This window comes from Chiloscyllium plagiosum, unplaced genomic scaffold (genome assembly GCF_037043375.1).
Source record: "Chiloscyllium plagiosum isolate Xiang-an unplaced genomic scaffold, Cpla_swu_hap1 HiC_scaffold_1, whole genome shotgun sequence".
NCBI lineage: Eukaryota > Metazoa > Chordata > Chondrichthyes > Orectolobiformes > Hemiscylliidae > Chiloscyllium > Chiloscyllium plagiosum.
In genome coordinates, this window is record NW_028270139.1 from 86,125,714 (window position 1) to 86,149,934 (window position 24,221).

Consider the following 24,221-nt stretch of genomic DNA (forward strand, 5'->3'; position numbering starts at 1 on the left):
TCATTTTCCACAAATTGTAGAATATGATGTAGTGAAATAACAATTGGGAATAATATTTTGCCCTATTTTGAGATGCCACGCTTGACATTTTTGTTGTAACTAAACATGGTCTGTAAAGGAGATAGTCCGCCAAACTGTAAGGGATCTTGCAAATAAACTATAAAAAAGGATGTTCTTGTCATTGTTTTCTAAAAAAAACACTTAACAAATAGCTGTTGGCTGGATTGCTGAAGCAAAATAATTTTGAGCGGGACCAGGGTATTAGAAGATTCGGATTTTCACTGAATGGTATCATGAGATTTTTAACATCTAACATTCATTGAAATAGAGAAAAGGTTTAATGTCTCATTAGAGGGGCATTTCAAACAACACAGCAATTCCTCCACATTGCATTGTAATGGAGTTTAGATTACTTACTAAGCTTTTTTTCGAAGGAGAAATATAACTCTCAAATTTTGAAGCAACAAGTCACCTTATCCAAATTAAATAGGTTTGCTTTGATAAATGGATAAATATTATTTTGTAAGTATACCTACTTTTCAAAAGAGAAGAAAATAAGGCAAAGATAGTTTGTGTTGCATCATGATAAGTTGTTTATTTACAAAATAAAATTAAAGATAAAGTGCTAGAAATACCAAAAGTATCTGAATTTATAAATAAAACTTTTTTTTAGTTTGGAATCTACTGTGAAAATAGGCGAACACTGAATTTGTGTGTATGAGATTCCTCTTTTTAGACAGGCATGAATCCATTTATTTAGAAGTAAATACCTCAATTAAAATGGCATGCAGAAAAAAAATCATATACATTAAGTATTAATCCACCTATTTCACAAATAGTATTTAATACACACACTTCCGAGCAACATATAAAAGATTTGGCAAATTCACGCATTAAAATACAATCAAAAAATACCTTTACATATGTAAAAACACATACTTTACTAAATAATGGACCAAATCTTTCTGTTAAAAGAACAATGTGTTCATAATGCATGCTGTTATTGATGTACAAATCAGCCAGCAAGTTCAAGAAACAAAGAGATATAGCGAGAATTATGATTTTCCTGAATTTTTTTCAAAACGTGCTATCCAGCTATTGGTTTGCATAAATGGTATCTTGTCCTTAGCTTCCCTGATTATGGTTAAGAACTTTCTGGCTTTGTACATAAACTCAACACAGAACAAGGATTCCTACTCAACAGGATCAGTACATTTTAAGTTATGCATTTACTATATTGTTAATGCAATGTCGATTAATCTATCCAACTCCGAAAAGAACCAATATATATTGTTCAGCCTCATTACTGCCAGCAATGTTAGATGAAAGATAAAAATCATACTTATCCTTTCCGTCTTTTATTTCCTCTCTCTCAATGCAATCTTTCTGTATCTGATTAGACGATATTAACTTTCTCCTTTCTCTTTCTTAGCTTTCAATCTCGGAATCTCATTGGTAAAGGGATTATACTTTCAGCCTTGCCATTCATTTAGATCCAGTGCATCATTACCCTCACCAGAAAGTTATCAGCTCACATGTCCAGAAAGTTACGGTGTAAATTAAATGGTGCAAAAAATTTCTAACAACATATCAGAAGATGCCCACAGCAGCAAGATTTGACATAGTGAATTAGGTTTGGAATATTAAATGCATGATATAATACCTGAATACGTTAGAGGGAACATTTCTGGCATCTAGTGGTTCCAAGCTCTTTTCTGGTCACTGCATAGATTACTTGAATACAGCATATTGTATTTGAACTGGTATGTGCAACATGATTGCTACATGCAACTTTGCATTATAAATAACAAATAGGAAAATAAAACAAAAGTTTGTCACACCTTTATGAATGTGGAAAGAGATGACAAGAATATGCCACAGATATTTGTCTTACAAATACTGACAATCTACAAAGAAGCACACATACCTAGAAAGAAATAATTGCATTTCCATGGCATACTTGCAAACTGAATATTTCACTTTATCTTGCTCACAGTGAATTCAACAAACACTCTCTCAACAATACAGACTGGACTTGTTAAAGCTGTCTAGCTTCTTAATTAGCAAAACATGTACTTGCAGTAGCTGCCTGTCAGTAGGTTATTGAGGTATAAGTAGCATGTTGGAGTAATGAACAATTAAGAACAATAGAATACAAGTGTCAGGTTGGTAGTTACAATACAAGAAAATGTTGCTTTCCACTGCAAGCTACCTTGACAAATAGTCTTGTATGTACCTATAAAATTGGTACAATTTTTGTATAGTTTGTTTAATAGGTATTAATTAATAGGAAGACAGCTAACAACACTGTACACCGTCAGTCACTGCACAAAATTAAGTGCTTCATGGTGAGCCTTTCAACACTTCATATGTTTTCTTCTAATGAAGCTAGTCCTGTTTGTGACCTGATGTAAGCAAACCATCTTCATTAATTCTCGAGCTTTCCACTCTCCAGTGCTTCAACTGACTTTACCTATGAAACCACTTGGGATCGTTTTCTGGAACTTGTAGGAAGACGATTAAAAGGTTTGGACTGAAAATGTGCTTGTGGACCTAGAACGGACACAGACAACCAAATAAAAACAGCTTAGTTTAAGAAAAAAAAGTAGCCTTTTTTTGCTAATTTAGATTGAAATATCGATGAGAGTGGTAAAGAGCAATACAATTGAGGCAGTGGGGGGAGTCTTCTCAGTCGCCTAGAGACCTGTGCTGCCTTTTCCAAGCAAGGTGCATTGACTCCTTGGTCAATCAGACATAGTTTAGACCACAAACAAAACAGAAATAGCTGGAGAAACTCATCTGTGGAGAGAAGGCAGAGTTAACTTGTTCAGAACTGAAGAGGTTTTTTGTTTGTTTTTAGAATCATAAAATCCCTACACAGTGTGGAAGCAGGCCATTTGACTCATCAAGTCCATACCAACTCTCTGAAGAGCATCTCAACCATACCCAAGTCCCTACCCTATCCATGTAACCCTACATTTCCCATGGCTAATCCACCTAGCCTGCACATTATTGGACTATAGGAGAAACCTGGAGCACCCAGAGGAAACCCATACAGCCATGGGGAGAATTTGCAAACTCCACACAGAATCACCCAAGGATGGAATCAAACCGAGGTCCCTTGCGCTGAAAGACAGCAATGTTAAGCATTGAGCCACTATGCTACCATTTGTTTTAGATCTGTCAACTACTCAGAAGCAAAGGTTCTTGCACACTTCAGTATCATAGATGAGACTGTGGTTGCCTTCAGGACACCTAGAGTGACAGAGAATCAAGGCATAGAGCAAGTCTTTTGTGATGCGGAGGAGGTACATTTCTGGGTGCAGAAGTCACAAGTTCAGAAGCAAGGAAAGGGGAGTGGCTTTTAGCAGGCTCCCTTCTGCACTACATCCAGTCATATCTTTGATTGAGGAAGGCCCAACCCCCGACCCACCTCAAAAGCTGCCCACATGAGTTTACTTCTCAGGCATATTACAAAAATACATGCTCACTTGTAGTTGGTTAGGCCCAGACAGACCCTGAAGGATTACCACATGTTCTAGTTTCTCCTGATCAAACTAGCTTTTTCATTAAACAAGCCAGTATCCCACTAGACTGCAACAAAATAGCCCAAATATCCCAGTTTGCAGCTTTTTCCTCTTTACACGAACAATAAAAATGTCCGTACCCCATGTTATTCGATACTCGTCCTCATCGCCTTCAATGGGTGGCTGGTTTAACAGGTGATGATGGTGATGTGCAAAATCTGTGGGATAATTAGAGCTGGAGGCAGAAATTCCGAGGCTGACGCCAGTCACACCAATTCCAGCATGATCTGTAAAGAAAATTCTAAAGTATCGGTAACATTAAATGGTATTAGCTTCCTTTGGTAAAAAAAAATGTTTTAATCCATTCATATTTGTTGTTACATAAGGGCATAAGAAATAAGAACAGGACTAGGTCATGTAATCCTTTGCACCTGCTCTCCATTCAATAAGATTCTGGCTGTTGTGACCTCCCCTGCTCTAATTCCAAATCTCCCATTTGTCAATCCCAGTTCTGTTCACGCTTAATATTTGAGCAAAGCAGACATGATGACATAGTGGTATTGTCACTGGACAAGTAATCCAGAGACTCGGGCCAATTCTCTGGTGGGCATGGATTTGAATGCTGAAATCTATATGTTTTGTGGTAAGCATAAATTATACAAGAGAGACGGTTTGCACCTTAATAGGTTGGGGACCAGCATTCTGGCAGGCAGGTTTGCTACGGCAACACAGCTGCGTTTAAACTAAGTAGCGGGGGGGGAGGGGACAAACTGGATGTTTAAGAAGGAAATTGAAGGGAAAGTTAGAACAAAGGAAGTCAAGAAAGACAACTGTATCAATGAAGCAGAAAACTCAGAAAGGGATCATGCTGTAAGGGTGAGTGAAATAGGAGTTGATGGGAAGGGTGAGGGCAGTAACAAATTAAAAATACTATATATGAATGCACGAAGCATTAGAAATAAGATGGATGAGCTTGAGGCTCTTTTGGAAATTGGCAGATACGATATTGTGGGGATAACTGAGACGTGGCTTCAAGTGGACAGGGCCTGGGAAATGAATATTCAAGGCTACAAGTGCTATCTTAAGGACAGACTGACGGGCGGAGGGGGTGGGGTGGCCTTGTTGGTAAGGGATGTTCGGTCCCTTGCGCGGGAGGACCTAGAATCAGGGGATGTAGAGTCAGTGTGGATAGAGCTGAGAAATTCTAAGGGTAAATAGACCTTCTTGAGAGTTATCTACAGGCCCCCAAACAGTAGTCTGATGTAAGTTAAATCAGGAGCTGAAATTGGCCTGTCGCAAAGATGTTACTACAGTTGTTATGGGGGATTTCAACATGCAGGTAGACTGGGAGAATCAGGATGGTATTGGACCTCAAGAAAGAGACTTTGTGGAGTGCCTCCGAGATGGATTCTTAGAACAGCTGGTGCTGAAGCCGACCAGGGAGAAGGCAATTCTGGATCTGGTATTGTGCAATGAACCAGAATTGATCAGGGACCTCAAAGTGAAAGAGCCATTGGGAAGTAGTGACCATAATACAATAAGCTTCAATCTGCAATTTGAGAGGGAAAGGGTACAATCGGAAGTGACAATATTTAAGTTGAGTAAAGGGAACTATGGAGCTATGAGGGAGGAGCTGGCCAAAGTTCAATGGTGCAATACCTTAGCAGGGATGACCGTGGAGGAACAATGGCAGATATTTCTGTGTATAATGCAGAAGTTGCAGGATCAGTTCATTCCAAAAAGGAAGAAAGATCCTAAGAGGAGGCAGGGGTGGCCATGGCTGACGAGGGAAGTTAAGAAACATATAAAATTAAAAGAGAAAAAGTATAACATAGTAAAGATAAGTGGGAAAACGGAGGAATGGGAAGTTTTTAAAGAACAGAGGATTACTAAGAAGGAAATACACAGAGAAAAAATGAGGTATGAAGGTAAACTGGCCAAAAATATAAAGGAGGATAGTAAAAGCTTTCTTAGGTATGTGAAAGGCAAAAAAATGGTTAAGACTAAAATTGAGCACTTGAAGACAGCAACAGGGGAATATATTACAGGGAACAAAGAAATGGCAGAAGAATTGAATTGGTACTTCAGATCGGTGTTCACTGGGGAAGACACAAGCAATCTCCCTGAGGTAACAGTGGCTGAAGGACCTGAACTGAAGGGAATTTATATTTGCCAGGAATTGGTGTTGGAGAAACTGTTAGGTCTGAAGGTTGATAAGTCCCCAGGGCCTGATGGTCTACATCCCAGGGTACTGAAGGAGGTGGCTCGAGAAATTGTGGATGCGTTGGTGATTATTTTCCAGAGTTCGATAGATTCGGGATCAGTTCCTGCAGATTGGAGGGTGGCTAATGTTGTACCACTGTTTAAGAAAGTGGGAGAGAGAAACAGGAAATTATAGACCAGTTAGTTTGACCTCAGTGGTGGGGAAAATGCTGGAGTCTATTATAAAGGATGAAATTACAACACATCTGGATAGTAGTAACAGGATAGGTCAGAGTCAGCATGGATTTATGAAGGGGAAATCATGCTTGACTAATCTTCTGGAATTTTTTGAGGATGTAACTCTGAAGATGGACGAGGGAGATCCAGTAGATGTAGTGTACCTGGACTTTCAGAAAGCTTTTGATAAAGTCCCACATAGGGGGTTAATGAGCAAAATCAGGGTGCATGGTATTGGGGGCAAAGTACTAACTTGGATTGAAAGTTGGTTGGCTGACAGGAAATAAAGAGTAGTGATAAACGGCTCCATTTCGGATTGGCAGGCAGTGACCAGTGGGGTACCGCAGGGATCAGTGCTGGGACCGCAGCTTTTTACAATATAATGATATAGAAGATGGTATTAGTAATAACATTAGCAAATTTGCTGATGACACTAAGCTAGGTGGCAGGGTGAAATGTGAGGAGGATGTTAGGAGATTACAGGGTGACCTGGACAAGTTAGGTGAGTGGTCAGATGCATGGCAGATGCAGTTTAATGTGGATAAATGTATGATTATCCACTTTGGTGGCAAGAACAGGAAGGCAGATTACTACCTAAATGGAATCAATTTAGGTAAAGAAGCAGTACAAAGAGATCTGGGTGTTTTTGTACACCAGTCAATGAAGATAAGCATGCAGGTACAGCAGGTAGTGAAGAAGGCTAATAGCATGCTGGCCTTCATAACAAGAGGGATTGAGTACAGAAGCAAAGAGGTTCTTCTGCAGCTGTACAGGGCCCTGTGAGACCACACCTGGAGTATTGTGTGCAGTTCTGGTCTCCAAATTTGAGGAAAGACATTCTGGCTATTGAGGGAGTGCAGCGTAGGTTCACGAGGTCAATTCCTGGTATGGCGGGACTACCTTACGCTGAAAGACTGGAGCGACTGGCCTTGTATACCCTTGAGTTTAGAAGACTGAGAGGGGATCTGATTGAGACATATAAGATTATTAAAGGATTGGACACTCTGGAGGCAGGAAACATGTTTCCGCTGATGGGTGAGTGCCGAACCAGAGGACACAGTTTAAAAATACGGGGTAGACCATTTAGGACAGAGATGAGAAGAAACTTCTTCACCCAGAGAGTGGTGGCTGTGTGGAATGCTCTGCCCCAGAGGGCAGTGAAGGCCCAGTCTCTGGATTCATTTAAGAAAGAGTTGGATAGTGGAATCAAGGGTTATGGAGATAAGGCAGGAACAGGATACTGATTAAGGATGATCAGCCATGATCATATTGAATGGTGGTGCAGGCTCAAAGGGCAGAATGGCCTACTCCTGCACCTATTGTCTATTGTCAATTGTCTAATTCATAAAGTTGTAATTGAAAGCTAATCTAATGGAAACCATAAAATCATTGTTGATTTTCATTTAACATTTTTTAAAAAATCTGGTTTATAAATGTTCTTTTGGAAAGGAGAATCTGTCTACATGTGACTCCAATTCCAGTGGTCATCTCCAGTCTAGCCACTCAGTTGTATCTAACCACTCCAAAGTCTAATGAAAGGAGTGAAACCAGACAAATTATCTGGTACCAACCAATTGTCAACTGACGACGACAGTAGCACAAGTATTGTCAATACTGCAAACTTATCCTTACCAACATCTGGGGACTTAATACAAAATTGGGAGAGCTATGTCATAGATAAGTTAAGCAACAGGTTGACATGGCATAATCCTGTGAGAATACCTATGTTTGCAAACAATGTCCCAGACACCACCATCGCTGGGTATGTCCTTTCCCACCAACATACGGAGGAAACATTGAGGGCAGCAAGTACAAGAATGTAGCTCTGTCTACCACATGCTGCATACTGTATTTTTGCTTCACCGCATTTTTAAATACGTCTGGTGCTGCCCCTGCCATGCTCTCCTCTACTCTTCATTGGTCACAGTCAATCCCTTAGCTTGATTGTAATGGTAGTGTGGGAGAACTGCTGGGCATGAGGTGTAGATTATTGTGCAGTGAAACTTTTGCTGTTGCTGATAGCCCACAGCTCCATGTGAATAACCAGTTGAGTTGTTATGCTACATCTGCTCCAATTTTGTCCCATTTAGCAGGGTGATTATGCCACACAATAAAACTTACCCTCAATGTTTCTTTGTCTTCACAAGGACTTAGTTATCACTTCTATCAATACTGTAATTTGCAATAGGAAGACTGGTGATGAGGGCAAGTACATTTTTCCAACTTGTTGATTCCTTCATAGCTTGCAGCAAACCCAGTCTATGTACTTTCAGACTCAGCCAGCAATGGGGCTACCAAAATATTCATGGTGATGGGTGTTTCAGTCTGGGCATAAGATGTATCCAGAGTGTATTTTGTGCCCTTGTCTCCCTCAGTGATTCCTCCAAGTGCTGTTCAAAATGGAAGAGTACTGATTCATCAGTAAGGGGCAATCAGCAGGAGATTTCCATGCTCACATATAACCACTTCATTGTCTCCGGCATCAGTATTAAGGAATCCCAGGGCAACTCCTTTAGTATGCTGCCAACTCCGATGGGGCAGGACATACTCAGAGATAGTGATGGTGGTGTCAGGGACATAGTTGTAAAGTAGGAGTACAACTGTAGCTGTTGCTTGATTATTTTGTGGGACAGCTCTCTCTATCAAAGTTGGCAGAAGCCTCCAGATAATGGTAAGGAAGACTTTGCAGGCTGACAGGACTGTTTGCTGTTGTATATAGTTCAATGTCAGGGGGTCCGTCATCTCTTTATTTAGGCTTTGTAGCAAATGAATGGCTTGTTAGATCATTTCAGAAGATACTTAAGTGCAACCATATTTTTGAGAGTCGAGTCACATGAAGGCCAGACCAGGAAAAGATGACAATTTTTTTCCCCTAAAGGGCATTAGACAGACTTTAACTGACATGATTTTAATTCCAGATTTTATCAAATTTAAATTTCACCATCTGTCATTGTGGAATTTGAACTTATTTAATTCCCCACAGCATTCTCCTGGGGCTCTGCATTAGTATTCTGGTGACATTACTCTATACCATCACCTCACCCTGATTCTACATCCTTCACTCACTGAAAGCAATATCTTTCTATTGATTGCCCCATCATTTCATAATTTCAAACACCTCCAGAAACTGCCCAGAATCTCTCTTCTCATGAAGAGCCCCAGTCTTTCAGGTTTTTTTATATGTTTATATTTTTCTGCACCAAGTAGTATTTCAGTGAATTTGTCTCTTTCCTATGGCCAATACCTAGTTCACCAAGGTACACAGAGACCAGAGGGAATGCAGTTTCACAGAATAGCAGTGTCCAAAAAAATTATCTTGTATTTCTCCTATTCTAATTAATCCTTTCATATAAATGGTACTGTCTTAATTTTATTACTCTTAATATGAAGAAAATAGATAGATGTGAAGAATAAACTGCATTAATATTGAAGGAACTAATTTTAAAACATGTCTCAATTAATGACCTTACAACTGACATGTCCCCTACAAATTGATTCCTTTTAAATTCTAAGTACATTCATATCTTCAAAATACACATCATTATATGTTGTGGTTCTGTTCGCCGAGCTGGGAATTTGTGTTGCAGACGTTTCGTCCCCTGTCTAGGTGACATCCTCAGTGCTTGGGAGCCTCCTGTGAAGTGCTTTTGTGATGTTTCCTCCGGCATTTACAGTGATTTGTATCTGCCACTTCCGGTTGTCCGTTCCAGCTGTCCGCTGCAGTGGCCGGTATATTGGGTCCAGGTCGATATGCTTATTGATTGAATCTGTGGATGAGTGCCATGCCTCTAGGAATTCCCTGGCTGTTCTCTGTTTGGCTTGTCCTATAATAGTAGTGTTGTCCCAGTCGAACTCAAATTGCTTGTCATCTGAGTGTATGGCTACTAAGGATAGCTGGTCATGTCGTTTCGTGGCTAGTTGGTGTTCTTGGATGCGGATCGTTAGCTGTCTTCTTGTTTGTCCTATGTAGTGTTTTGTGCAGCGAAACATCTGCAACACAAATTCCCAGCTCGGCGAACAGAACCACAACAACAAGCACCCAAGCTACAAATCTTCTCCCAAACTTTGAACATCATTATATTTCCATCTATGTACATCTTCTTATTAAACCTGTGGACTGATGAACTGGAAAGTCCTTCATAAGAATCCACGATCCATCAGAGGATGGCCAGCTAGGACTCCCAATGGAAATCAAAATTGGTCCGTCAACAGTGAGAAGACAGCAACTACCAGCTGAACTTGCCTGAATCTGTCACAGTTAGATATTTTGGATGTTTATACATCATCCCTGTCTCAAAATAACAAGATATTGTGAGCATGCTAATAGGATCTCAATACAGCAGGACCAATCCTTGAGGTTTTGATTTTTTAAGCTTTGCACACTCTGCAGCTCGATAAATGAAATATTCACTATGTTTGTTGAATTTTACTTTAGGTGCTTGAGATATATGAAAGCATCACTGTTACAGAGAGATTCTATTAGCATAGTCTCCTTCCAATGATTTTTTTTTACAGGTTCCAATCAAATGGAAATTGCAGAAGCTAAATGCTATTCATCTTCCATTTTATTTTCTAAAATAATTGGAAAATTAATCTTTTATTCATCAGATTAAATAAAAGCCTTTCCTATGACGTTAATACTTTTTCAAGTAGAATAGCTATATAACTCTCGAGCTGGAAAGTTAAACCTGCAGATAATACATTTTAAATGCACCAAAGTTATCTAATTCCATAAACAAAATCAACTTGTGGTACTTATCAAATGTCCTGTTTTGGCCTGTTAGACATCACTCTTATAAAGCCTGGCTGCTGGCCCAAAAAGAATATCTCAGCATCTATTAGCTGTAATTTTCTGTTCATTAATCTATTTTCCTATATTGCCCATCCCTAACTACCTGAGCAGGCAGTGATGACCTGCCTTCTTGAACTGCTTGCAGTTCACTTGGGTTGGGGTAGTGTAGATAAACAGAGTGCTGTTAGGAAGGGAGTCTCAATTTTTTTTATCCAGTGATACTGAAGGAACAGTGATATATTTCTAAGTCAGGATGGTGAGTGGCTTGGAGGGGAACTTGCAGGTGGTGGTGTTCACAAGCATCTGCTGCCTGTATGCACTAGATGGTGGTGGGCAGGATTTGAAAGGTGCTGTTTAAGGAGGCTTGCTAAATTTCTTCAGTGCATCTAGTACCTGGTATACACTGCTTTGTGCACACAGTGCTAATCAAACAGTTCTTTTGTTCAGGCTTCTTGGGTACCGTTGGAGCTGCACTCATCCAGGCAAGTGGGGAGTATTCCATCACATTCTTGACTTATGCATTTTAGATGGTGGATGGACTATAGGAAGTCAGGAAGTGAGTTACTCATCACAGTATTCCTCATGTCTAACCTGCTGTTGTAGCCACTGTGTTTATATGGTGAGTCTAGTTGAGTTTCTGATCGATGGTTACCCCCTCCCCTGAAATGTTGATAGTGGGAGATTCATAATGGTGACACCAATGAATGTCAAGAGGCAGTGGTTAGATTCTCTCTTATTGGAGATGGTCATTGCCTGGCATTGTGCAACATGAATGTTGTTTGCCACTTGTCAGCCCAAGCCTGGACACTGTCCAGATTTTGTTGCATTTGAACACAGCTTCAGATTCGGAGGAGTCATGAATGGTGCTGAACGTTGTGCAATCATTAGTGAATATCCCTGCTTCTGGCCTTATGATGGAGGGAAGGTCATTGATGAAGCAGCTGAAGACAGCTAAGCCATCTCCGGAGACACTTTCAGTTCCACATCGGTGACTTTTCCATTTACTTAGGATGCTGATTTTTTTTTTTAAGAAAGACCCTACTCACTCTACTAAGAACCAATTTTGAAACAACCAAAATGTTTGGTATCTGCACATTATTAATACAAAGGCATATTTCCTCCCCTTCTCACTGAATTCTGTTCAATGAGTACCAAAAGACCACAACCAAGTGCCCACTCTTCATTTCCAAGCCTCAAAACTAAATATTGGAATGATATTAAACAGTGGTGACCATTATAATGGAGATTCATTTTGTCAAATCCAAAGTTCACTGGTGCATTTTCTAGCTGGGGTTATTAGTTAGCAACCAGAAGATATTTTATTCCAAAGGTTTGCAGTGAGAATGCTCTCAAGCTCAGAGAAATCCTCCCGAGTTTCTGGTAGAATATGCGAAGCAGAGTGCTGCTTGCTTACCTGTGAAGGAAGCCCTCCGTGTTCGAGCATGACTGTTATAGTCCATTGGTGTGAAAGACCGTTTGAATGGTGTATCGGACTGAAATGTAACATATTTTGCATGTCATTGCATTAAAGTCATTCCATGCCAATGCAGAAGTTACTAAATACAATTATGGACCATGGGGCTATTCCTATCTTTTCATGAAGTTTTTTTTCACAGACTTTAAACAGTAATTGTTGACTGGAGCCATGTAAAATCGTGCTATCAACAAAATATTCACAGATCTATGATGCTACTTGGAACTATTTTAAAGGTAGCAATTTAGGGTAGACTGAACTATTGCATTAATTAGTCCCTCTTTAATGGGAAGAACAATATCATGTTAGTATCAGTGTAAAAAATATTTATAGCATCATTCGCAACCACATGACATCCCCAATCCTCTCCCAGGTAATAAAGTACTTCTAAAGTGTAGTCATCCAGCTTTTATCAAGAAAAACAACAGAACTTGTGCACAGTGAGGACTTAGAGATAAATCACCAGATCATTGTGTTTTGTTGTGGTGTTGTTTGATGAATGAATGTTGGCCAATAGACCAGAACAGTCCTTTTCTTCTTCAAAAAGTAAAAATGTATCTTTCACGTCATACACTGATTGTCCATTATTTTCTGCAACACATTCTCATCACTGTTAACTAAAAAATACGGAAAGTTCGGCAAATTGATCTTTCTTTATTACCGTGAACAATCGGTTTGACTAGTTGGTACATGACCTTTTACTGTGAAATCTGAAATTGAATGCATCCAGACTCAAATTCTTCTCTTTAATGTCAGTGAATATCCTGTACTAACTGAAATTTTAAACAGTTAGAAACTTATGCACTTGAAGGAACCAGACTAACATTTTTACTCAAGGAAACTAGAATGAGACTACAGCGGAAACTAGAATGAGACTACAGCAGAAACTAGAACAATTTACTCTTGTGCAATAGAATTGTACCAAAATAGATTTAAGGTATATTTCTGAGGCACAGAAGAGTGCGAGCTTTGCGTCTTACCTGAATATACTGTTTCTGCCCTCAGCCCCTCATGTCAGCATCAGTGATCAAGCATCTATCTATTCTAATCCCATTTCTGGTACTTGACATGTAGCTTTATATTTAATGACACTTCAAGTGTTCAGTTAAATGCAGTTCCATCATGATCTCCCTGCCCTTGCAATGCCTCAATAAATAAAGATAAGATTCCTATATGCCCTCTTAACCACCTGAATAACATGACCTGCTGCCTTCAAGTATTTGAGGATACGCACAAGGTCCCTCTGATCGTCTATATTTCCGAGGAACTGACCATTCATTGTGTACACATTTACCTTGTTAATTCTCCCAAAATGCATCACTTTACACTTTTCAAAAGTAAATCTATTTGCAATTGTTCTGTGTAAATGAGCATAATGCTTATATCATCCTGTAGTCCAAAGTTTTCCTCCTTGCTATTTACCACCCAGCCATTTTGGGGTGGCACAGTGGTTAGCACTGCTGTATCACAGCGCCAGCACTATTGATCACCCCACCAAAATGGGCAGCACAGTGGTTCAGTGGTTAATGCTGCTGCCACACAACGTCAGGGACCTAGATTTGATTCCAGCCTCAGGTGACTGTCTGGATGGAACTTGCACATTATCCCCCTATCTGCATGGGTTTCCTCTGGGTGTTCTGGGTTCCTATCAGTCCAAAGATGTGGTTAGGTTGATTGGCCATGCTAAATTGACCACAGTGTCCAGGGTTGCGCAGGCTAGGTGGATTAGCCATAGCAAATGCAGGGTTTTGGGGAAAGGATGGGACACTCTTCAGAGGGTGGGTGCAGACCTAAAGGGCCAAAAGGCCTCTACTTGCACTATCAGGATTCTATTTGATTCTAATTTTCATGTCATCTGCAAACTTACTGACAATACCTCCTACTTTCATATCCGGATCATTCATGTACATTACAAACAGCAAAGAACCCAGCATCAAATCATATGGTATCCCATTGAAAACAACCTTCAACTATTATCATTTGCTTTGAGACACTAAGTCAATTTTGGATCCAATTTACAAAATTGCTCTGTGTCTCCTCTAATGGTCTTACACACACCTGCACAAAGCAGACAGGTGCACACTACCTTTGAATGAATCAGGTGTTACAACATTCTCATGCACCACTAACATTTTTCTGGCCGGGATGGACTTTATTATAAACTGTTTCATATAAATGAGTAATTGTAACATGCAAATACATTGCACATCACAGGCCTTTATAGTTTTTGTCATTTTACCATGCTATCTCAATCTGCCATCAGGAAATCACCTCTCATGTCTGTGACAATGCTGTAACTTCAAAAAGATTATTTTATCCTGGGTTTTTTTTTGAAGAGAGGTTGTAGAGGCAGAGATAATGAAGAGTCTAGAGAGCTGGAATTTTTTTTTTAAAAACAATTCAGCAATGGAAGGAGAGGGTGGCCAGTTCTCCCAGTTCAGGTTTTCCTAGTTTTATTTAAGCTGTAGCAGTTACAAGACGTTGGAGTCCAGATGGGTTGCAAGCTTCAGTAAATGATTCCTAACTGACTTTCTCTGAAATCTCTCTGGACGTTGTTTCCTCCTGCATGTAAGAAGCTGTGTTTGAATTTACCTTTTCACCGAGGGGGGTGTTTATGGGATGTTAATATATTGGAACAGTAAATTAGTTAAGTTGTTGTACAGGGTCGGTTAAGTTTTTCAATAGTTAAGTTATTCTAAATTTCGCTTTATTTTGTTTGTGGTTCAACGGTGTTTAAATAAATTCTGTTTTGCTTAAGTCCACGTGGTAAGAGTAATAAGGGTATGGAATGCTTTGCCTGCAACGGTACTAGATTCGCCAAGTTTAAGTGCATTTAAGTCGTCATTGGACATGCATATGGACATAAATGGAATAGTATAGGTGGGATGGGCTTCAGATTAGTATGACAGGGCAGCGCAACATCGAGGGCCGAAGGGTCTGTACTGCGCTGTAATGTTCTATGTTCTATGATTTGACCAGTTGTATCACACCAGGAACACCCACTTCACATCCTATCTTTAAAATAAGAAAAAATGGTTAAGGTCTAGGCTACCTTCTTAAATTATTTTGAGGGGTCTGGCATGGTTCATAACATGTCACACTGCCCACTCTTGAGAGATCCATAAAATTCCACCCAACCCCACACCGGCACCATTCTGAGGAGGAGCAGAGGACTTCTCTTTAGAATCCTCGCAATTCTTCTCCTCCTGTTAAAAACTGATCATCTGGTCATTACCCAAGGTTTGTCAGATCTGCTGGTTCCATTAATATTTTCTAAGTGCCTTCCTATAACTTGATTAACAATAGATTCAGCATTTAGCAGATAGTTAATACAAAAAGCAATGATGTAACAAGAACTATTTAAGCTTCTGCAGAACACGATAAGAAAACATGCATTCATCTCCCCAACATTACTAATATTTTCATGTGTAGTAACTTTATATTCAGGAATTTAATGAAAATAAATCAAAGGTCTTACCCGAAATGTATGTGTTGTATTCGGCCGTGAAGAAGTGTCGATTGTGATTGGTCGCTCCCTGAGAGTCTGTCGACCTGTTCCTTCCCCAATGGCACTTGACACTCTGCTATGTGAGAATCTTCCTCTCTGCGAAAGACAGTTTTTGTATCATTTTTAAACTGAATGATTACTAATGATAATCTAATGTTTGTAAGTAGAAGATGTGCCCCTATGGAACGTTTGGGAAATTTATTGTGAAAATGGACAACGTTAATCAACTTTTCCCACAGGCATTTAGATATGAATTGCATAAAAATCCTGCGAGTTTCTTTTTTCAAATTTCTCTTTCTTTTTCATTAATACAAGCACATATTGATTGGTCATTGTCCATGTGTATACTTAGACAAAGTGCTGATGAATGCTGAATATGTGGCCACATTAATATAAAGATTAAATGTAAGAGATCATGGATGGTGACCAGAAGTGGGAATTCTGCCTAAGGTTGTTGCAGTTAATTATATGCTCCCAAGAATTTGGCTTCAAAATTCTAACAGCACCAACACATATAAATTCAGGTAACAAATACAGATTTAACTCTCAAAGCATGAATCTATTAAGGTCTCCATCCATCTTACCAGTTGATATCTTGATCCAAATGAGGGAAATTGTGCTTCTGTTGTTTCTGTATGAATAGGTGGTAATTGGTTATTACGAGCAGTGCCAATGTGCCTGAATAGATGAGAATTAAAAGCCTCTTTAGCATAATAAAAAATAATACGACTGCTCTCAACCGGATGTTCTTAGGGCATTGTTTAAGACTTGAATTAATGAATAATCACAAACTGCACCATAGAAAAATTGTCAACCAAAACAAACATCATTTCCAATAATCGATTAATGATGTAATGTTGGAATATTAATGTCCGATTTTATGTCACATATGGAATTGTACTTGATGAAATGTAAAGTAATATGCAGAGGCTTTCAATTAATGGTCTAAATGATAAGCAAAGCTTGAACAATTTACTTCTATCATAGAATGCCTATGAACCAAACTATCTGGGCTTCATTATTTAAAAATATTTCCAACTGTTCAAGTACAAACAGAGGATGTTTATACTGCACCAATTTGTTCCATTCTCAGCTGTAATTGGCACCGCCGTTTTTACTGACAGTCACTGATGTATAATATTTGTTCAAATGGACAAAGACAACACTAATGAACATAGATTTAGCAGCCAAACATTTTTTTTTAAATCTTAGTGGGTATTTTTGTTCACTCATGGGCTGTGGGTGTCACTGGCTGGTCAAGCATCGATTGAGTATCCCTTGTTGCCCTGGAGAAGGTCGTGTAAGCCACCTTCCTGAAACACTGCAGTCTGTGTGCTGTGAGTAGACACACACGTCTGTAAGAGAGGGAATTCCAAGACTTTGGCCTCGAGACGGTAAAGGAATGGTGATACATTTCCAAGTCAGGATGGTGAGTGGCTTGGAGGGGAACTTGCGGGCACATCTTATTCCCTTGTCCTTCTCGACGGCCATTGTCATGGGTTTGCAATGTACTAAGGATCCTTGTGCAGTGTATATTTGAGATCATTTAAGTGGTGATCACTCTGAACCAGTGCCAACCATTTGCAGGATTTTAGCTCTGGAGTAAAAGGTTTAGAGTGAAGCCGTTTAATTATTTTTTAATCAATCTCCAGGAAAGGTGGGATTTGAACCTGGATTTTCTGACCCAGGGTAAGACACCATCACTTTGTCTCAAGAGCCTGGACGGTAACTGGAAAATCCAAATTGGCCTTCTTTAATTAGCCTCACTAGGGCTTTATTTAATCTCAACATGTTTTTAATGAGCCCTATCAGCTATATAGACAAACCAGTCAAGTGTGTGTCTCAGGCTCACCTGTGGAGGTGTCCAGTGCGGTGATCAGACTTTATCCTGTACACAGCACTCTAGTCACCAAGATACAGGTGGCATGAGGTAGTTCTCTGGTATATGCAGCACTGTTGCTGTGGTCCTTCTTTTCATTGGCTGCTTATGAGAGTGTTTATTTTAAAAAAAAATCAAGGAATCGAAAAAAAATTTTGTATGGAAAACTGAGAATATAGTGCAATTTATACAGGACTCTTCTAGATAATTTTCCTTCTACTTCACATGATACTTTAAGTAATAACTTATACCAGTCTGTTCTCACATCAGGACACAGTGCTGGTGCAATTTGCCTAACAGTTAAGCTTACCTCTTAAATGTGAAGTGTTGATATAATTGCTGTCTTGCTCCACTGTAGGTTTTAGCATTACTTTCAACATATTGACTACTCTTGTAAGTTGCAGAAGAGTTTGCACTATTGGATAAACAAGAAAAAATACTTTGTCAAATGCAATTGATTTCTAACGATATATATTTATTGAGGTAGACAAACAGGAGGCTGGAAGAACACAGCAAGCCAGGCAGCATCTGGTGGTGGAGAAGTCAACATTTTGGTTGGAACCCTTCTTCAGGACTACAGGTTACACCCAAAGTGTTGACTTCTCCACCTCCTGATGCTGCCTGGCTTGCTGTGTTCTTCCAGCCTCCTGCTTGTCTACCTTGGATTCCAGCATCTGCAGTGTTTTTATCTCTACCCAAATATATTTATTAAGAGCAGTGATGTTATGACTGCTTGAGAAACTTTCCTTCTTCAACAGATTTTTCAATTCTACTGGTAGCAACTTGATTCGGATTCTCAAAAGGATTTCGGTTGTGGAAATACAAGTGCATTTTGCGAGAGTGTTTAAATGAAGCTTTTCTTTCTGGTAGCGATTTTAGCCATTTCTGTGATCCCATAGTTAGTTTATACCAATAACCTTCAATAAAGTGTAATGCTTTGAATTAAACTGAATGTGCAAAATATCCAAAATTCATTCTTTATCAAACTCTTCCCATGCACTGTCCATGTCAGCCCATGACACCTCACCCCTTGACTCTTGCATCTTCCATGCCAAATTTACCATTATGGGGAAACATCAGGACAGGTGCAAAAATGAAATATGATCAAAATTTGTAAAATCCAAAAGAACTATAGATGTTGTAAATCAGAGACTAAAATAGAAATAGCTGGAAAAGCTCAGCAGGTCTGGCAGCACTTATAGAGAGAAATCAGAGTTAACGTTTCTGGTCGAGTGACCTTGCCTCTGAATTGTTTTTCCAGCAATTTCTGTTTTTGTCAAAAATGTTAGGGTATTGCTTGATGAATTCACTGTTTTTAACAAAAATAGAGTCAATGACAAAAAACATTGCTTCAATTTTTTAATTACTTATAGAAACAAATCATGTGCATTCATTGCCCCACTTCAATATTTTTATAAATGCAAAAAGGTGTCACTCAAGCTCTGACCTGACTGACATTGCACAGTGAAAATGAATTTTTGTGGCTGGTGCCAAAGGGAACTCAGTGTTGGCATCGAAAAAAATCTTCCCACAGAGATTTTGCAGGCAGTAGAGCTTAGGCAGACGTCAGGTCAAATTTTGTACTATCAGGACAAGATCTATGGCATCCAGCAACAGAGCAGGATGGAAGTAGACTGATCAGCCAATCAGATTGAAGCATTCTTACCAACATTTTAGTCAACAATTTTAAGTTTAAATTGCTCAGGATTCACTGTTTTTATTCACTGCCTTCAAATCATGATTTTCAATTCACTTCTAGCCATTCTGTCTGCAACTACACAAGTTACTTTGCAAACCTGAATTAACACTTAATTTTTTTTTAAAAAGCCCCTTACAGTTTAGTTCCTCGAAGAATCTCATCACTGTAGACGTTTGCAGCCTTTGTCTTTAACAGCTCTGAACCGAGGGATGGCAGCTTACGTTGTGAACCTGTCTTTCGTGAAGATGCCTGCATGATACGGGATGCTGACAGAACACTGTAATCTGTACTCCGTCCCAGGCGATTACGTATTGTGGACAAAATACTGGAGCCTGCACTGAACTGCTTTTCATCCTGCTCACACCTTTAGATGGGTGGAAGAAATAGAACATTATAAATCACATCCAGTATATGTATTGAAAGTTCCCCCAGAACCTGTGAATCCAGAATGAAAGAAAATCCAAATTAATGAAGTACCACGGAGCATCTCAGGCCCACTCCGTCCAAAGTTTAATGGATTCTTTCCTCAAGAATGCATTCTCCACCATTCCCTGGCCCTCTCCCCCATATCACCTCATGATTCCCAATTTTAGGGAAAAAAATTAACTTCATTTCCCCTAACGTCTGCTGAAATTGAAAAGATTTAGGAAGAACACCTATCAGGAGTCCAATTTTTGTTTTGAATTTTCTATGCAGTTCAGATGGAGTACAGCTGCTGAGAGACAGAAGCAACCCAGCTCATCCTCAGCCTTTATGACAAAACCCTTTGTGTCCAGCAGGATAACCGAAACACTCATCTATCTCTTCTTCTGAAAAAGCCTCAGAATTCCTCTCATTGTTTCCTACACAAACTGAGGCTACAAACATTGCAGCAACAACCGCCTGAGTTCAGTGGCACCCATCTTTGTGTGGGAGAAAGTGAGGACTGCAGATAATGGAGATCAGAGTCAAAAATAAACTGTGGTTAGATTAATAGTTAAATAAATAGTTAGATTTTCTGGAGTTGAAGATAGTCATTGCCTGGCATTTGTTGCACAAATCTTACTTGCTACTTTTTAAAAATAGCGTGATGCTGGAAAAGCACAGCCGGTCAGGCAGCATCCGAGGAGCAGGAGATTCAACGTTTCAGGCATAAGCCCTTCGTCAGGAATGAGGCTTTTGGGCTGGGGGGGGCGGGGGGCTATGAGATAAATGGGAGTGGGGAGGCAGGAAAGGTGGCTAAGAATGCGATAGGTCCCAACCCCAACCTCCTCCCATTTATCTCTCAGTCCTCTTGCCCACAACCTTCATGCTGGAAACATTGATCCTCCTGCTCCTTGGATGCTGTCTGACCTGCTGTGCTTTTCCAGCACCACATGTTCTAATCTTTGAAGTTTCAGATCTTTTGTCCATATTTTAATCAAAGTTGTAATGAGGTCAGGAGCTGAGTGGCTTTGTCAGAAACTAAACTGAGGTTAGTTAAGAGGTGAGCCCAAAACAAGGGCAATTATGTTAATAAGAAACCTGAGCTATCTGATGTGAACTGGCACATTATGCTCGGTTATATACCAATCAAGACAATGACAGGTTTTTAAATAGGATTTTTAAGAATGCTCAGAAATAAATTCTTAGGATAAAAGGATGTGGAGGAGCCAGTATTGGACTGGGGTAGATAAAGTTAAACATCACACCACACCAGATTATAGTCCAACAGGCTTTTTTGGAAGCACTAGCTTTCTGAACACTGCTCCTTCATCAGGTGGTTGTGGAGTATAAGATCATAAGATACAGAATTTAGAGCAAAAGATTAGTGTCATACAGTGATACATTGAACAAACCTGGATTGTTAAGTCTTTCACCTTTTAGAATGGGTTGCAGGTTTCGGTTCATTAATATGTAAACACCAGAATTTTTTTTATGTCACCTTCTCTCGAGAACTTAAGGTTTTATAAAAATAGATAACACGCAGGACTTATACACTTAATGGTAAGGTCCTAGGAAGCGTTGCTGAACAAAGAGACCTTGGAGTGCACGTTCATAGCTTCTTGAAAGTGGAGTCGCAGGTAGATAGGATAGTGAAGAAGGCGTTTGGTATGCTTTCCTTTATTGGTCAGAGCATTGAGTACAGGAGTTGGGAGGTCATGTTGCGGCTGTACAGCACATTGATTAGGCCACTGTTGGAATATTGCATACAATTCTGGTCTTCCTATTGGAAAGATGTTGTGAAATTTGAAAGGGTTCAGAAAAGATTTACAAGGATGTTGCCAGGGTTTGAGGATTTGAGCTATAGGGAGAGGTTGAATAGGCTAGGGCTGTTTTCCCTGGAGCATCGGAGGCTGAGGGGTGACCTTATAGAGGTTTTCAAAATCATGATGGGCATGGATAGGATAAATAGACAAAGTCGCTTTCCTGGAGTGGGGGAGTCCAGAACTAGAGGCCATTGGTTCAGGGTGAGAGGGGAAAGATATAAAAGAGACCTAAGAGGCAACTTTTTCACACAGAGGGTGGTACGTGTATGGAATGAGCTGCCAGAGGAAGTGGTGGAGGCTGATACAATTGCGACATTTAAAAGGCATCTGGATGGGTATATGAATAGCAAGGGTTTGGAGGGATATGGGCCGGGTGCTGGCAAGTAGGACTAGATTGGGTTGGGATATCTGGTCGGCAAAGACAAGTTGGACTGAAGGGTCTGTTTCTGTGCTGTACATCTCTCAGCTCAGACAATATATTAGAAGTGTAAGGTTAGAGGCTGAATGTATCCCAACCTTGAGTCAGACTGATTCTATTTCCAAAGTGTAATTCTTTATAAATTCCATGCATTGACTGCCTGCAGATTTTGCACCTTAAGCAAAATAGAATGTATCTGCAAATATAATTCTGCAAATACATATTCACCCCTAGATTTGTATGTGTCTGTGGGTGCATGACAGAGAGAAAGAGAGAAACAGACAGACACAGAGACAGACACAGAGAGCGAGAGCGAGAGACAGACAGAGAGAGAGACACAAAGAGAGAGACAAAGAGAGCAGAGCGAGCGAGAGACAGACACAGAGAGAGAGACAGAGAGCGAGAGCGAGAGCATGAGCGTGAGCGTGAGTGTGCATGAGAGAGTGTCTTTGCATGCATGAAGGTTTGGTAAATTACGTGCGTGAGTGTGGAGTATGAGCCTGTGAGAGGGTTTGCACGTGGCAGAGTGTGTGAGTGCATATGTGTGTGTGTGTGTGTTTGAGAGAGAGAGAGAGTGTATGAGAGAGGGTCTGTGTGAGTTTGAGAGAGTATGTAAGAGTGTGTGTGTGCGTGTGCTTATGCACGTGCATGTGCGTGTGCAAAAGAGAGAGCATATAATGTAATTGGGCTATTTGTAATGTGACATGAACCCAAGATCCTGATTAAGGCCATCCTTATGAGTACTGAACTTGGCTGTCAGCCTTTGCTCAACCACTGTGCACTGTTGCGTATCCCAGAGTCCGCCTTGGAGAATGGTCATCCGAGGCCGAATGTCCTGGACTGTTGAAGTGTTCCCCGACTGGGAGGGAACATCGCTGTCTGTTGATTGTTGTGCAGGGTCCATTCATCCAATTTCGCAGCATCTCCTTGGTCTCACTAAATGTACCATGCCTCAGGGCATCCTCGCGCGGTGTATCAGATAGACAACATTTGTCAAATCACATGAGTACCTGCTGCATCCATGGTGGACGATGTCTCCACATGTAATGGTGGTATCCGTGTTCACACAAACACATCTTGCAGTGGTTGCCCTGACAAGGTTGTAAGGTGTTGTAGTCAATGGTTTTTGAAGCGTGGGCAGTTTGCTGAAAACAATGGTCTGTTTGAGGTTTGGTGGTTGTTTAAAGGCAAGAAGTGGAGGTGTATAAAAGGTTTCGGTGAGATGCTCATCCTCAGGATGAATGTGTTGCTGCCTGCGAAGAACATGGTGCAGTTTCTCAGCTCCTGGGGAGTCCTCACTGGACAACAAAGGATACCCTATTTGGTTGCAACTGGTGTCTGTCTCCTGAGGAGGTCACTACGGTTCCTCGCTGTGTGTGTGTGTGTAGTGCAATGGTGATCACCTGTAATGTGTAATGAACCCAAGGTCCCGGTTGAGGCCCTCCCTATGGGTACCGAACTTAGCTATCAGCCTCTGCTCGGCCACTTTCCACTTTCGGGCATAAGCCCTGAAGAAGGGCTTATGCCCGAAACGTCGATTCTCCTGTTCCCTGGATGCTGCCTGACCTGCTGCGCTTTTCCAGCAACACATTTTCAGCACTTTCCTCTGCTGCCTGTCCCGAAGTCCACCTTGGAGGATGGTCACCCGAAGGTCCGAGGCTGAATGTCCTGGACCACTGATGTGTTCCCCAACTGGGAGGGAACCCTCCTGTCTGTTGATTGTTGTGTGGTGCCCATTCATCCATTGTCGTAGCCTTTGCTCAGTTTCCCCAATGTACCATGCCTCCGGGTCATAGACATCAGAACTGGCGATCGATGAGTTGAGCATCGTACCCTGTTCTTATGAAGGCATCCTTGAGCACCTTCAGTACCCGTCACGTTCCTTTTCATCTGAAGAGATCCTGTATATACATAGGGCTTGTCTGTAACGGTGGCTGTTTTAATATATTTAGGGTGGAAGCCAGAGAAGTGTAGCATAGTGAGGTTATCTATGATTTGGAGATGCCGGTGTTGGACTGGGGTGTACAAAGTTAAAAATCACACAACACCAGGTTCTAGTCCAACAGGTTTAATTGGAAGCACACTAGCTTTCGGAGCGACGCTCCTTCATCAGGTGATTGTGGAGGGCTCGATCGTAACACAGAATTTATAGCAAAAATTTGCAGTGTGATGTAACTGAAATTATACATTGAAAAATTGATTGTTTGTTAAGCCTTTCATCTGTTAGAATACAGTGATAGTTTCACTTCTTTCATGT

The 24,221-nt window shown here is 40.4% G+C and overlaps 1 protein-coding gene across 6 annotated transcripts in view; it reads right to left on the reverse strand.

Moving 5' to 3' along the window:
• Window positions 1–576: 576 nt before the first annotated feature.
• Window positions 577–24,221, reverse strand: part of fam149a (family with sequence similarity 149 member A) — a 115,424-nt gene continuing 91,779 nt past the window's right edge. For 4 of the 6 annotated variants that reach the window (XM_043689735.2, XM_043689746.2, XM_043689755.2 and 1 more), the window contains exons 10-16: window positions 19,455–19,682; window positions 17,930–18,034; window positions 16,325–16,418; window positions 15,711–15,836; window positions 12,173–12,251; window positions 3,668–3,814; window positions 577–2,553 (exon numbers count right to left, since the gene is read on the reverse strand). In XM_043689735.2, the coding sequence (XP_043545670.2) occupies window positions 2,474–2,553; window positions 3,668–3,814; window positions 12,173–12,251; window positions 15,711–15,836; window positions 16,325–16,418; window positions 17,930–18,034; window positions 19,455–19,682 (859 nt within the window). In that variant the 3' untranslated portion in view covers window positions 577–2,473. Of the gene's footprint in view, window positions 2,554–3,667; window positions 3,815–12,172; window positions 12,252–15,710; window positions 15,837–16,324; window positions 16,419–17,929; window positions 18,035–19,454; window positions 19,683–24,221 lie in introns of those variants that run through there. The other 2 variants (XM_087988589.1, XR_015757520.1) reach the window with 2 other exon arrangements.